Source organism: Serinus canaria, chromosome 1A (genome assembly GCF_022539315.1).
Source record: "Serinus canaria isolate serCan28SL12 chromosome 1A, serCan2020, whole genome shotgun sequence".
Taxonomy (NCBI): Eukaryota; Metazoa; Chordata; class Aves; order Passeriformes; family Fringillidae; genus Serinus; species Serinus canaria.
In genome coordinates, this window is record NC_066314.1 from 60,819,757 (window position 1) to 60,834,609 (window position 14,853).

At 40.9% G+C, this 14,853-nt stretch overlaps 1 protein-coding gene across 7 annotated transcripts in view; it reads left to right on the forward strand.

Annotated features, from left to right (window-relative positions):
* CAPRIN2 (caprin family member 2) overlaps positions 1–14,853 on the forward strand; it is a 33,257-nt gene continuing 18,404 nt past the window's right edge. For 5 of the 7 annotated variants that reach the window (XM_050969771.1, XM_030238483.2, XM_030238477.2 and 2 more), the window contains exons 1-9: positions 82–516; positions 1,167–1,429; positions 3,135–3,197; positions 6,251–6,337; positions 8,257–8,495; positions 9,763–9,845; positions 11,658–11,822; positions 12,324–12,367; positions 13,733–14,596. In XM_050969771.1, coding sequence (XP_050825728.1) covers positions 435–516; positions 1,167–1,429; positions 3,135–3,197; positions 6,251–6,337; positions 8,257–8,495; positions 9,763–9,845; positions 11,658–11,822; positions 12,324–12,367; positions 13,733–14,596 — 1,890 coding nt within the window. In that variant the 5' untranslated portion in view covers positions 82–434. Of the gene's footprint in view, positions 36–81; positions 517–1,166; positions 1,430–3,134; positions 3,198–6,250; positions 6,338–8,256; positions 8,496–9,762; positions 9,846–11,657; positions 11,823–12,323; positions 12,368–13,732; positions 14,597–14,853 lie in introns of those variants that run through there. The other 2 variants (XM_030238481.2, XM_050969773.1) reach the window with 2 other exon arrangements.

Consider the following 14,853-nt stretch of genomic DNA (forward strand, 5'->3'; position numbering starts at 1 on the left):
CGGCGGGGCGGGCCTGAGCGTGTGCGGGCACCGAGGTGAGCGGGGAGGCGGGAGCGAGCCAGCCAGGCGGTGTGGGGCCGGCGGACCGCGGGCCCCGCAGCGCGGCGGCCGCGGGAGGCGGAGGAGGTGAATCCCCGGCAGGAAGGACCCTCTGTTCCCCGCTCCTCCGCCACCGCCCCGCTCGGGGAGCTGTGGCGGCCGTGCCCTTCTTCCCCCGGGAGGAGCTCCCTGCCCATCCCTGGCAAGGACGCGATGGAGGGCTCCCCTCGGCTCCCCCGGTGGCCGAGGCTGTCCCGGGGAAAGGCGGGTTTTGCCCTGGCTGCCCGCTGGGGTGATGTGGTGAGGCCTCCCCGGCGGCGGGCAGGCAGAATTGTGGTGTCATTGCTTTCCAGGAGCAGGTGTCCGTAAGTAGTTGAAGATGAGGGTGGCCGAGCATGTCTTGCAGAAACTCTGCTCAAGGTTACAGCCCCTCCGATGGAAGCTGGTGTCTTGCCGTGGCACAGGCACGTTTTTTGGGTGGGTGTAGGCAGGAGCCAGTTCCTCACGAAGAATGATGCTGTTGTAACTAAGCTGGCTTAGTTTGCTTTATCGAATGTTTTTTCTTTTTTTTTTCTTTTTTTTTTTTGTCTGTATGTTTTTTTTTTTTTTTCTTTTTAATTTAATTTCTCGGTTAGATTGCTGCAGAGGTCATGAAAGGGTAAAACTGATTAAAGAGGATTGAGAAGAAGAGGGGCTATACCTTCAGGCATGGCCCTTCTAAATTTTCATTCAGGCTGCAGCCCGGATGCCAGGCTGGCGGTGTGATTTGCAATTGCTTGCTTGCAGTTTTTCCCCTGTGGATGATGCGTTCAGGAAACCTGCCTAGTTTTATATGGTCACTGTATTGAGTTTCTGGAATCCTCTCCTTTGCTGTCTAATTCTGCCTATGTAAAGGATTTTTGGTGTCTGGATGGGTGGGGAGGCTGCGAATAATACAAAGTTTGCCTTGCTTTGAGATTCTTGCTACAGATATTTTGAAAGGGAGGGAGAGGCGTGGAAAAATTGTGGTCGGTCCTTCCCAAGGCTCAGTTTTGTGGCTGAATGTTCTGAATGTGTGATGTGACAAGACGTAACTTGAAGAGGGGGAGTGGGGTGTGAGAGAGCTAAATAAAAGAGTTTCTTTGCAGCTCCATCCATTTCAATGGTGCGGCTTTCCCAAGCCCCTTTCCATCGTCCATCATCACCTTCAGGCCGCTCGGAGGAAGGGGAGGAGAAGAGGATGAAGGCGGCCAAGCAGCAGGTGACCCCGGCTGGGGAGAGTCCGGCTCCCGCCAGCCCCCTGCAGTCCGCGCTGAGCACGGCGGCCTCTCCTTCCCAGGCCTATGAGATCTACATCGACAACGGGCTCATCTGCCTCAAACACAAGATCAGGAACATCGAGAAAAAGAAGGTAACTTGGTTTTCTTGCCCATGGCACCTACTTGAACTGCCGATAGTAATGCTCATTGCCTTTAAAATAATATTTCATGTTATTGCCATTATTTTTAACAGCTGGGATGAGGTTATGTGTGTACATAGAGAGACAATATATGTTGATCAAAACTGAAGATGCTTCTCTTGACCAAATCAGTTCAGAACGAATTTGCATCTGATTTAAACGTGATTATAATCTTGCAGAAATATTTCATCAATCATATGCACGTGATATTAATTTGGATGTAAATTGTTTGTAAAATTGGAAGTTAGAGCAAGTGTTTCCTCTGATAGTGGAAATGTCAGATTATATTAAATATGTATTGCCCTTTATTTTGCATAAATATTTGACTTACATATTTTAAATACAGGCTAATATTACTGACTGGAAAACTTACACAAAAATCCTTCAACACTTGATCTCTTGTTTTGACCTCTGCTTTCCTGAGGCTGGGGGGATGGAACAGTGTTAGTAAGAATTAATAACTGAGATAATTATACACCTAAAGCATTGTAGCTGTGGCTAGTCAGACTTCTGCATTCTAAGGTTTTTCAGCTGACTGGCAGGTGACTGTGTGCTTGGTTTTGAGTTGAGAGAATCTTATTTTCCATAAGATAAAAGATATAAAGGTGCTGTTGCTTTCAGTGCTGGATCAGGATTGCAAGTAAAGAGTTTGTGTGAATATGTTGTGCTACTCTAAGTGTCTGAAAAGCTTTTAGTTAGGGCAAGGAGAGAGAGTAGATCAGACATCTGGCCATGTGCTTAGGGGACTTGATCCTCCTGCAGGAGATGCAGTATTACTGCTGTCTCATGTCATGCATCATGCTGTAATTTTGAATAACATCAGACAAGCATGCTTCCTTTGTGTGATTAAGCAACTGTGTTGTATTCTAATTCTGTCCAAGGAAGCTTCTTGTTGTGAATTTCTCTGGTACCTTTGATTTTCACATGAATGACAATATGGCCTTATCAGCAAATAAAACTGTGACTTACTAAAATGAGTAGAAAGCATTTCCAGTCTTATACTCCTATAGGTACTGTGTCAGTGGAGCTCTAGATACACACATGGAATAGTATTTGACTTCATGGCAGTGAAGTCACCTTTCTTTTCCCTAAAGAAGTTTTGCAATACCAAATAGTTTAGTTTTATATTATTTACATCAGCATTTAAAGACTGCTTTGGTATAATGGAAATAAATCTTATTTCTTCCCTGAATACACTTGTTCACTCTCTTAAGGAACAGGGCTATAAATTTTTGATGTAACTAAAGCCAAATATTTGGAAGACATAACAAGGATTTACTCAAGGATAATATAACTAAATTCCAGCATTGACTTGGGAAAGCTAAGCAAGCCTACCTTAAACAAGGTTGATTGTTCCTTAAACAAGGACACTGGATGTATTTGAAGCCACTTAAAGATCTTGGATCAATGCATTAGTAGTTCTTAAATGAAAGAAAAGTAGCAAGTAAGAGCTGAAAGCTCAGTGATAGGGAGAGGAAGTAGACAGTCCTGCAGACTGAAATTGCCAAATCAAAGGCATAGCAAAACCCTGTGTTCCTTTCTCCAGAAACAAGAGGAAGTAGGAGATTTTCTGTTCTATGTTACAGTATTTCACTCATACCCCTTGCTTAATTTTTGTATTGATTTCTGTATAATGTTTACTTTGAATTTTCTGCAGCTCAAACTAGAAGACTACAAAGATCGTCTGAAGAAGGGGGAAGCCCTCAATCAAGACCAATTGGTAAGCTTGCTTTTTATGCAGGAGTGGAAGGCCTCAAAAGCTTCTGATCTGGCAGGAAGGATGGGTTGCTGAAGGTGTTTTTATAGAAGCAGTACCTAAAGGTATTTTTCACAAAACCAAATTAGCAAATTATTGGTAATCAGGCTGAGTGTTGAGCCCATAAGCTCTGTTGCCTGTTTTAACCTTCATGGTGTTCCCTGAAGGAATAGAAGATCCCTGTTTATCTTCGCTCCGTAGATTTTCAGCTTCAGTGCTCCTGCACCTCTGTTTCTTAATGAGGTATCTGTGTACAGCAGATCTATATGGCAGTGCAGTGTTAGAACCCAAGCCTCAAGAATTCTGAGATGGCTAATTAATCCTCATGATTTCTTCATTAGCAGCTATTACTTGAAATTGCCTGTTGTCTGCACAGTGCTGTTGGTTACAAGCAGCTATTAATATAACTGACAGTGCTGGCTCTTTTTTGTCTTGTTCTGAAATGGATTTTAGATCTGAAACCAAGTTTGTGTAACATGAAAACTTCAGCAGAGCTGAGTAGGAGCGTCACATAATCTGAAGAGTTTATTGCTTTACTAATCTAGGAGTCACATTTTTAAAATGTAGTGGACACATGCTGAAGAGTAATTGTCTTATGAGGAGTACTGACACTTCAGTGATAGTGCTGATCCTGCTAATGAACCAGCTAGAAAAATGTCACTTATTGCTAACTTTATCACAGTGCAGCTGTCTGAGAACGCAAATTCTATTTTCTTACTGTGAGTAATTTGTGAAAGAGTTAGACATAAGTGAGATAAGAGGGGGAAAATGGTGCCTTCTTAGAAGTAGAATAAACCTTTTGGAGTAAATTGTCACTTAGTACTTAACTACAAAATCTGATGTGGTCTCATGCCATATCAAGTGCAAAAGTAAATTTAAATCTGATGGTTTGGAGTAGGTTGATGACCTTTCAATTCGTCTCAACTCAATCTTCAATCAGGTGGGCAAGAAACTTTTGTGTTTAGATCATCGGTGCTCTTCACTATCTGTTAGCTGCCATGAACAGTGAGACTATTGAACAATGTTCTGTAAGTTGGAATAGTCTTGAATGTATTGACTGCTTTGGTATATGCCCTGGACTGTGAAAAGCTGTTAGGTGACCGTGTTTGGAAAAATGGCATTAACTTGGTTACTGGTTTTTAGTATTCCTAGCTGGGTTTCACTTTTCAAGCTTTAGTGCCTTCATCCCAGTTTCTGGAGTTTCTTAGGCTACTAAAATGAAGAACTCAATTCAGTCTTCATAGTGAAGGTGACCATTGTAGAAGCACATATGCACTCAATATTTAATTAATAATCTTGTAAAGTCCCCTGCTTCAGTGGTTAAGATATAGACATACTGCATTTGTAAACTGTCAGATGGAAATTTGTGGTGTATGTACAAATTGAAGCTGAAGTAGAGTTTAATAGATCTTAACACCTAAAGAAACCAACTGCCTTATAATACAGTGGTGTTCTAATATAACTTGATGTCAACTATAGCTTTAACTTTCTCACACAGAGGAAGAAGTGCATGTCTGGTGATGAACTTGTTTTGCAAGCAATTTGGATTAAGCTGTAATTAGTTATGGTGCATGCCTGCCAGACCTAATGTCTGTGCTAGCCTTACATTAGGAAACATTTGTTTCAAAAATGAAGAGCTTCCAGCAGCTTATTCTGATGTTTTGCAAGCTAAGCAGATTTTCCTAAGTACTGTTCTTCCAACATGCTGTTAATGAATGTTAATAACAGGTGTGACAGAAGAAAGCTATTGCTTTCCTGTGGGCTGATGGTACAGCCTGGCATGACAGCAGTGGTAGCTGTTCTTGATGTTTTCAGGTGCAGCATTTTTACTCTGCAATTTGTGTTGTTAAAAGCACAATTACTGTAACCTGACTAGTAAATTGTTGGTGTTAATTGTGAGTCTTCAAATATGTGTGGGCATTGGATTCTTAGAAGTCATTCTCTCAAGTGTAAAGTGAATTGCTAAATAGTACTTCAAGGCTGCTTGGTAAATTGTGTGAAGACAAGCCTAAACCACCAGGTGAGAGCTTGCACTTTTTGTTGACTAGCATTTAGTCCAGGTAGTGTCTAGTATGTCACAAACAAGGGAATAAAAGGAACTGAGCAATCAAACTGAACAAATGAACATATACCTTGTTTTCCAGTTGCTTAGGAACACATATGGAATTTGCAGATGTCCCAAATCTTATTGGGACAGTAGATTAAGCTTTTGTCACTGCACTGATGAAACACTAAGCACTAACACTGCTGTGAAAGAGCTTTATATTAGACTGATGGGCCTGTTCTAGAAAAACTTGTGATATCATGTCAGGAGCATAAACCAAATTGAACATGTGAACAACTGGAATTCAACTTGTTACTTCATGCCTTGTGGTGTGAAGATATGGGCAGCATGTCTGGACTACAGCATTTTGCTATCTTCAGAGCTGTCAAGGGAACTTCGAGAAGTTAACTAACCCATTGAAAATGGGGTATATCAAAATGCAATTAATAATATACTGCAATTATTTTTGAAGACTAGCTAGTAAAATATTGGTTAAAGTCATTAGTGAAGACAGGAACATGGCTTCTTTTGTGGAAACTCAATTTGAAAGACTTATTTCTGGAAGTATGACTTGCATTGTATATTTCTAAAGTTTGAACAAATTTTCTTTAAAGGTGTTCAGTTAAGCATGAGGGTAGAAGATCTGTGCTGAATTTCTCCTGTATTCCTTCCAGGCTTTTAGATCAGTCCGATTTTAAATAGCTGTTTATCTCTGATTGCCAAGACTTATATAGGCAAATCTGTAGGACATCTGCCTGATGGCATGAGCTGACCTTGAACTGCATCTCAGACTGTTACAGGTGAATGGTATTTGCAATTAAAGTACCAGCCACAGACACAGTATCTTTAAAAAGCTACAGTTTCAGAGAAGAACACACTAAATTCTTCACAATGAGAATTTAAGTACAAGGCAATAGAGTTGCAATCAGTAGTCTTAGGCATGAAAAATACATTTTTATCTATTCCTTTGTAGGAGGCAGTAGAGAAATATGATGAAGTAGTACACAACCTGGAATTTGCCAAGGAGCTTCAGAAGACTTTTTCAGGGCTTAGCCAAGATGTAAGTATAACTATTCTTCTTTGTATTGACGGGAGGTAACTGCAAAACTTTGTGCTACTACTTTAATGGCTGCACTTCTATTCTCGTACACCCCTTGCTAGGAAGTTCCTGTCTGGTTTCTCTGCAGCAGTGAAGTTTAGGCACAGGCTGAGGAGAGTTCATTTAGGAGAATTGATTACTTGGTGCTTGCTAACCAGTTGTCTGTTTCTGATCACTTGGTAGGCAAAGGCTAAAGAAGCTTTAGTGACTCCAGTGGTGGGCCCCTGAATGGCTGGGGCCTGGAAAATGAGACCTGTCAGGAGAGCCTGGAACAACTGGGCTTGTTAGGCCTGGTGAGGTGAAGGCTTGCTAGGAGATGCGCTATTATCCTTCAGACAGCAAATACTCAAAGGGTGGAGCTGGGATTTTTTGCTGAGAGATGTGGCGGGAGAAGCAATGATCATTACTTGAAATAGATGCTAACCAGGTAGCAGGAAATGGTCACTCAGTGGGTGATTAAACATTAGAAGCAGGATGCCTAAGGAACTAGTAAAATCTGTCCTTGGATTTCTTCAACACTTGACTGCATGAAGCTCCAAGCAATCTGGTCTTGATTCCCTGTAGCCTTTCTAGAGGCTGGGCTGGACAATGTCCCAAGATGCCTTCCAAAATGAATTTTTTACTGCTGCTGGTGAGGGAAAGTGCTGGTTTTAAATCACTTTGACTTCAATGAGAAGTACATCCCTCAGTAAAATTTAACTGAAGCTTGTGGAGTTTGCTACTCAATCTGCTGTAGTTGTCTCTAATTGTGGCAAGACACTGATTTAATGCTTTATTTAGGTCTTTGTTCAGGATCTAAGGCACTTCATACATTATTTTTATGCAAGCAAATGTTTTATCTTTGGAGAAACTGGTCTCTTGGCTCAAGCAAATTCTACACTTACAGAAGATTTGATCCAAGGTAGTGGTAGGGAAGCTACACATGATTAGTCACTGCTCTGGCATTATTTCTACAGAATGCTGAAGGACTGGTACCTTGTGACCCAGGGTATCTTTGTGCAGGTGTTTTAAGTAATCCAGCATTCTACCAGTTCTTGAACTTACGCTGTATTTAAAGGCTAACCCACCTTATTTTTAACTTGGCTCTGCTTCTATTGAAATGGATTCTGCAGTCAATAGCCATTACTGGAACACTAGGGGCCATTCTGGCAACAGCATCCTTGCACTTGCATCCTTTGTAGTGTGTTGTAGGGAACAATATTTTCATAGATTGTGACACATTGAGGCATTTTAAGTTCTGCATTTACTTGGATAGCTTCTTCTGGTACTTCTGTTAGTGCATGATGAGAGACTTGAATGCATATTCTGTATGTGTTCTGTAATTTCATGTTGCTTATTTAATGAGTGTTTTAGCCTTCTGCCAACAGAAATAATTGTAGGATTCTGCTGTATTCTTTAAGCTGGGGTATTCAAAAGTGAAGAACAGTTGTCTTACTTGGAAAAACTTGAGTCAACTTACTAGGAGACAACTTCTGCCTCTCTAACTCTGTGGTAAATGTTAAAGATCAGCTAGGCTGCCTGGATTGATGTATTCGTATCAATTCTATCAATTTCTTTAAAAGCTGTTACAAAGCTAGCAAAACAACTAGCAGGCATAATCAGGATCTAGATATCACAAAGACATATCACAAGTGAAACTACCAGCATCCAGTTTGACTGAAAGATGTGTAGATAAATGGGGAGCTCTTCCAAAGGAGGAGCTTAAAAGATTCTGGATATCTGAAGAATTAGGAGCTTCTGTTATCTAATCAAAATGAATAGTTGGTTTCCTTGTTGTAGGATAATCAATACTAGAACTCAATGTTTTGTCGTAGAATCTTGTTACTAATCAGGATTAAACATGCTAAATTGTTTAATTGTTGAATTTTGCATTAAAATAGCTGCTGAAAGCACAGAAGAAGGCTCAGCGGAGAGAGAGCCTATTGAAGCTCGAAGCAGAGAAGAAGAAGCTGCGTACAATACTTCAAGTCCAGTATGTGCTGCAGAACTTCACTCAAGAACATGTTCAGAAAGATTTCAAAGGTGGTGTGAATGGTGCAATATACTTGCCTTCTAAAGAACTAGACTACCTCATAAGATTTGCAAAACTGACATGTCCCGAAAGAAATGAGAACTTGAGGTAAGTTCAGGGGGTTTTGTCTAATTAGTATGCTTCATTTGTTGTGGTAAATGTCCTCTGTTTGACATTGCTGTGTCTTTAAATACCATGTTTTGGAACATTGATTGAAATTCTCTTCAGTACACTTGCTTTTATCTGAGATTAGGAATGTGAAGATTTACCTAACTCTGAGCTTTAGAGGGAAGTTGTAGTAATTACAGCCTCAGGTGCAGGTTGCAGACAGACTTTGCCATTTTATGTCTCCCTGTGGGACTGAGGGGACACAGTCCAATACCGTCCTCAGCAGGGAGGCTAGGATGTTCTAAGGATGCAGTAAAATCAGAACTCTTTCTGTATTCCGTTTACACTGATGATTCAGGTGTGCTTCTTTATTCCAGAGGAATGTAAGATGGTGCTTTTGCTGTTAGCTTCAAAGTGGTTTTAAAACCATTGCCTGAAGTTTTTGATACCTCTGCACTAAATGTCATGCATGCTACCATGGTGTTACAGAGGTGATGTCAGTATCAGTGCTCATGTGGCACTGCGCTGGTGCTTTGATGGCTCGTGCTTAGTGTGACAGCCTGTCTGGACAAGTTATGTTTGACTATGGACTAATTCTTTAAGTGCCTCAAAATTCTAGTCACTTGTCATACACTAGACTTGCCTAATCTTTGCTCTTCAGTTAACTGCTTTGAAAGATCAGCTGCTTATAAAAAGCTACACAACAGGAGTGTCTCATCCCAATGAAGTAACTTTGTTTCTAGTTTACTCTTATGGTATTACTTCTACAAGAAGCAAAATCCTTTCCTTTGGGATACTGTGTTTCATTGCAGTGGACTGAAAATTCCATCTCCTGGAGGAGGTGGATCTTGGACCTATAGTAAAATTTCTCAGGAGCTGCTAGTTAGTGAGAATGGCAGCTATTGTTAGTGCACCTGTAAATCTAAAATTTACTGTTCATCCAGTAAATGTGACCAGCTGATTAAACAGCAGTTGTTGCCCTGTTTGGGAATCCTGGCTTGTAATGAAATTGAGCCATGTGGTTTTGTGGGACAGTGCTTAGGATCTCTATATTTACCAACAAAAGAAGTTAGGTTTGCTAGGTTAAATCCTGTGCAGACAGAGACAGCTGAATTGCTTCCAGTGATTTCAGAGCTTACTATTCACTCTATGCAGGACATGTATGAAGGCTGGACATGAGTGAATATTGTAAAATGAGGGGTATTGGGATAGTGCAGCACTTGATCTTGGATATGATTCTACCTGGTAAAACTGTCATTTGTTTTAGTGTTGAAGACCAGATGGAGCAATCGTCTCTCTACTTCTGGGACCTTCTAGAAGGAAGTGAGAAACCTGTGGTTGGAACAACATGTGAGTGTCTCATCTAGAGAAATAACTTAAAGATCTAAAATTTGTGTCCTTGTTAAACATCTTAAAACCAGGGAATACACATGGAAGGCTACTAAATGAACTACTTTTAAGTGATGTGTGTATCTTGATTATCCAAGGATAAATGGCTGTTCCTAGTTCAGTTAAGTACAGGTCAATCAATGCCATGTGCTTTCATTTTCCAGTCAGGACTTACTCTTCAATCAGTGTACCAGTATATTTTTGAGGAATACTGATGGTAGCAATTCAAAATCTGATGCATGAATACCTTTCAGAACAGTGGGAAGCTTTTTGTTTAGTTATGTGCAAATGGGTTAAGCTTGCAACAGTTCCCAGCCATGAAATGCTTAGTTGAGTACCCTGATGTATTACAAAACTTCATTGGACCTGGGCTGAAGGTTCCACATCATTGAAGAGTCTCCTTTTTAGGAATTCTAGACTCATTGCTGTTGTCTCCCTACAGTGCAGGACACCACAGTAGTTGTTAATGGAACTTGCTGGGCTTTCTCATCATGCACAGTTGCAGTCTTTCTTTGATGTAATGGAAGAGTCCTTACTTTTCAAGCATACCAAAATCTGTTGGACTCTACAAATCTTCCATTTGTGGCACAGTTCCAAAATCCCTGGTTGTAAGCCAACATACACATTGCGTTCCTATTTACAACTTGCTTGCGAGGAAACTGCCCTTAATTGAGTTGTAGTGTCTTTCTATTGCAAACAGCCCTTGCTTGTTTTGTTTATGCCAGTCTTATAGCAGCTGTGTGGCAAGAATCTTTCATTTGTTACTGACAACAATGTCAGTAGCTGTTAGAACAGAGCATTAGTGTGACTTGTTTAACTTCCACATACAGGTAGCTGAACTGAGAACTAGGTGTTACATCTTTCCTTGTAGTTCTGGGCAAACTGCAGGCTTGGATTGCTACAGGCTGGTAACCTTAGCCTTGTATCTGTTGACATGAATAGATTATCAGTATCTCTGTCCCTTTAGTGTCAGTCTTGCACCCTTTGTGTGCAAGCTAGACTTCAGATAAAGCTATTAGGTTGTTTTATTAGCATTCATTGACTTGGAAGAGAGTTTTTTATAGCCATAGTAAATTCTAGCTACAGTTCTTGTTTGTGTGGTTGTCACTGGTAGGAGTGATCTTTCACTGAAAGTTCTTCCTGTTCTCAAGGCTGCCCTGTTTCCAGCTCCTCTGAAACAATTTCTAGAATCACTGTTACTTTTGAGGTTTTACTCTGTACTTTTAGCTCCTGTCTCTTGTTTGCACGGAGGAGCAAACTAGACAGTGCTTCTCAGAGTACAGTTAAGCTTTTGTTCAGCCATGTCAGCTCTGAATCCTTTCCAGCTCCAGAGGAGTAAGTTCATTCTGGGATCACTCCCTTGCATTTCCCCTGCTTGTTTCTACAGTTCTTAACTTTTCTTTCTGAGACACCATCCTGTTATCAGCAAGAGCATCTTGTAGAGTAGTTCCATTGTGACTGTTTAGCTTTACCTCTGTTGCAGTCTCACATGATTTTAATATCAAAGCTGGCTAGTTTATACTTGGTAAACAAAGCCCTTTCCAAGCATATGGGAGACCAGGTGGCTTGGTGTTTACCTTGTGGGCATTTAAACACAAGCTGCAAAGATGCTTTCAACTGCATAAAATTAAGCAGTCTAATAAAAAATTTCCTTTACTAAAACATTTTGCTATAGCTTGGTAAGATGTGTGAACTTGGAATAACTGCATCTGTAATCTGAATACCCCTTAATTTCAGACTTTGCTGGTTTAACCTTGAGTTTTTACTCTTTAGATAAACACATGAAGGACCTGTTGTCCAAGCTTCTAGACTCCGGCTACTTTGAAAGCATCCCGACTCCTCGCACCACTGTGCCAGTGAAAGAATTGGAAGAAGAAATAAATAGAAAACCTGAGAAAACAAGACAACTGTCAAAAGGAGAGTCTGCCAAAGAATCAGGTGGAATTACAGGGTTCAATTTTTATATCAGTGTTGGGAAAGGCTTGAACTGAGCACTGACTTTGCATGGCTTGGTGCTGAATCTAATGCTGTGCTGTAGCTTACTTGCAATGTAGTAACTGAAATGGAACCTTCAAGGCTTGCAGCCCTCTGTTAGCTAGTAATGTAAAAAAAGACTAAATCATAGTAATAGAATGCTTTTGCCTTCTGAGCAAGTTGAAGATGTGGGGATTGTCTGGTGTGTAGGGAAAGTTACATATTAGAATAACAAAATTTATAACTACTATAAAACGTTTCTTGTTTAACTCTAAACTTCTACAGCTGTAAAACTTAGACAATAAAAGCTTGTCTAGAAATAGCATGTTGAATGGCAAGCTGAGCTTTCAGAATATCTGGTTTAGCAAAATGGTACTACTATTTACATAGATTTAAAGAGTTGCTGCTGTTTGATCTGCCCTTCTGCATTTGATCAGTTGAAACAAATTACCATCCTTTTTCTAGAATCCATTATGGAGCTTATGAAATCTGAAATACAGCCACAGGAGGTAAGATACTCTACTGTTAATTGCTTGCCTTTAGTATTGTGATTTTTCAGACACTCATTTATAAATGCTCTTCTGCAGCCCTTTTTTTAAGCTTAAAAAGGGAGTCTGAACAGTAATTTAAGTGTTTCTTGATGTAGGAAGCATTAAAGACTCGGTTGCATTTATTTTTAACCCCAAATTTATGGCATCTTATGGCATCTGGTGTTGTATTTTGGGATGAATGGAGCAGGATTACATGAAGCAGTATAGTACTTTAATGCTCTGGTACTTTCCTGAATAAAACAAAGCATCTGCCTTTAGAGTGGGAACACTGATCTTTTGTGTACTGTGGAATAGAGAAAATAGACACCTGCGAATGCTGTCTGTAAAAGCTAAGCAATGCAGTAGGCTTGATATTGGTGGGGCTGAGAATGATGTTGGTCTTACTCTGATTTGTCAGGAAGGTAGGAAACCCAAGACAGACTTGTGTGCATGGGGGTGTGTAGACCTGTTTCAGCAGTTCTCTAGACTCCTGAACTTAAGCTTTGACTGTCAGTAGCATAGAAATCATTAGTTCAAATGATTCAAACTGGTTCAAAAGGTGGGGAAGGGTGTCTTTTTCCAAGTGGAAATACTGGTTCTTAAAATGCCGAATCCCTGTTTCCCAGGTATCCCACTAGAGGGTGTACTCTAGAACAAGTTTTTGTAACTTACTGCTAACACTGTTACCTGACTCTCATCTGGTATCTAGCCAGAAAAAATGTCTCAGCCAGTGAGCCTTGTACATTCTTCACTTCATGCATTTACTTCCTGTTCATGGCCAAGTGGTAACTTAGGACAACTTAGGACATAATCATTGAACTCTCAGACTTAACACTAAACACAGCCTGCAGTTGAAGTCCAGTGGTAGTTAATCTGAGACTCTGACATTTTAGTATCAAAACTCCACTAAGAATGAGGGTTATACTTGTTTACTGGGTCTAATATTTTGGGATGCTTAGCAGAATGTCTGCCAATATAGTACCAGAGCTTTTTAGGTGCTTAGAAGGAGAGCTACCTTTATAAAAATCACAATTGAACTTGATATTTTCACTGCCTAGGAACATGAGGTAGCATTGAGGATAAGGGCAGTAGATTCACTCGGCTGGGTTTTACTTGTGCTGTTCAGCACTGTTCCCTGTTTCTCTGTGGCATGCCAAGCAAAGCTAGTCTGCAGTGTTGTAGGATAAAGCCCTGGCCACGTCGTTTTTATGACTAGTGCTTAGACTGTCTAGGCTCTGCTTTTAGTCAGCAGTTTCCAGTAGCTGACTGACCTTATTTAACTGACCTGAACTGTAGCAGCAAAATATGTTCTTGGGAGCCATTAAGTTTCTTTGGTCTATATAGTTTCTCAACAGGCGTTATTTGCCTGAAGCAGAATACTCTGTCAAGAAGAAGCCAGAAGAGCCCAGATCTTGGGAAGCTGAGTGTGCTAGAAAACAAGAACTTCCAAAGTCCTGGGAGATGCTTGTTGATATTAAAGAGCAGGAACAGAAGCAGAAACAAGAGACCTTAAAGCCTTGGGAAGCTCGTGTTAGACAGCAAGAACTCAAGAGACCAGATTCTCCAAAGCCTTGGGAAGCTCGTGTTAAAGAGGAGGAACAGAAGCGTGAGTCTGCAAAGCCCTGGGAGACCCATGTGGAGGAGGAACAGCAGAAGAGGCCACAAGCTCCAAAGGCATGGGTAGCACATGTTCAAGAGGAGCAGGAGTCTCCCAAACCCTGGGTAGCAAAGGTCAGGGAAGAGCAGGACCAGAAGAAGCAGGAATCGCCTAAGCCATGGGTAACAAAAGTTAGGGAAGAGCAGGAACAGAAAAAACAGGAGTCCTCAAAACCTTGGGTAACCAAAGTTAAGGAAGAACCAGAAGAAAAGCAGGAATCTCCAAAACCTTGGGTAACCCAAACTAGGGAGCAACCAGAACAAAAGAAGCCAGACCCTTTGAAAACATGGGAAGTGCCTGTTAGGGAAGAGCCAGAGCAAAAGAAGCAGGAGCCTCTGAAGGCTTGGGCTGCACGTGTTAGGGAAGAGCCAGAACAAAAGAAGCAGGAGACTCGAGAGGCTTGGGAAAAAGCTGACAGGCAGCAGCAAGTGTCATCACCACAGTTACAGAACCCTCCGAAGTCCTGGGCAGCTGCCAGTATGGGGCCAAAGGAACAGATGGGGCCAAAGGAACAGATGGGCCCAAAGAAGTTTGATATGGAACCCAAAGAAGTGAGTTGGCATATGTAGTATTATCTGTCATAAGCTTTTGACATTAGTGTACTGGAATAAAGCCACCTATTAGTAGAGGGTATCTAAGGTGTATTTTATAGGCCAATATATAGACTCCTGTTTAATTCTTTCTTGGGGGAAATAATTCTGGAGGCTAAAGTTTATATTTGAATAGCAAGATAGTCTGCTTTGCTTTTTACATCAGCACAGTGTTGCTGTGTTTGAACCTTGAATAACTGCTTTATGCATAAGACAGA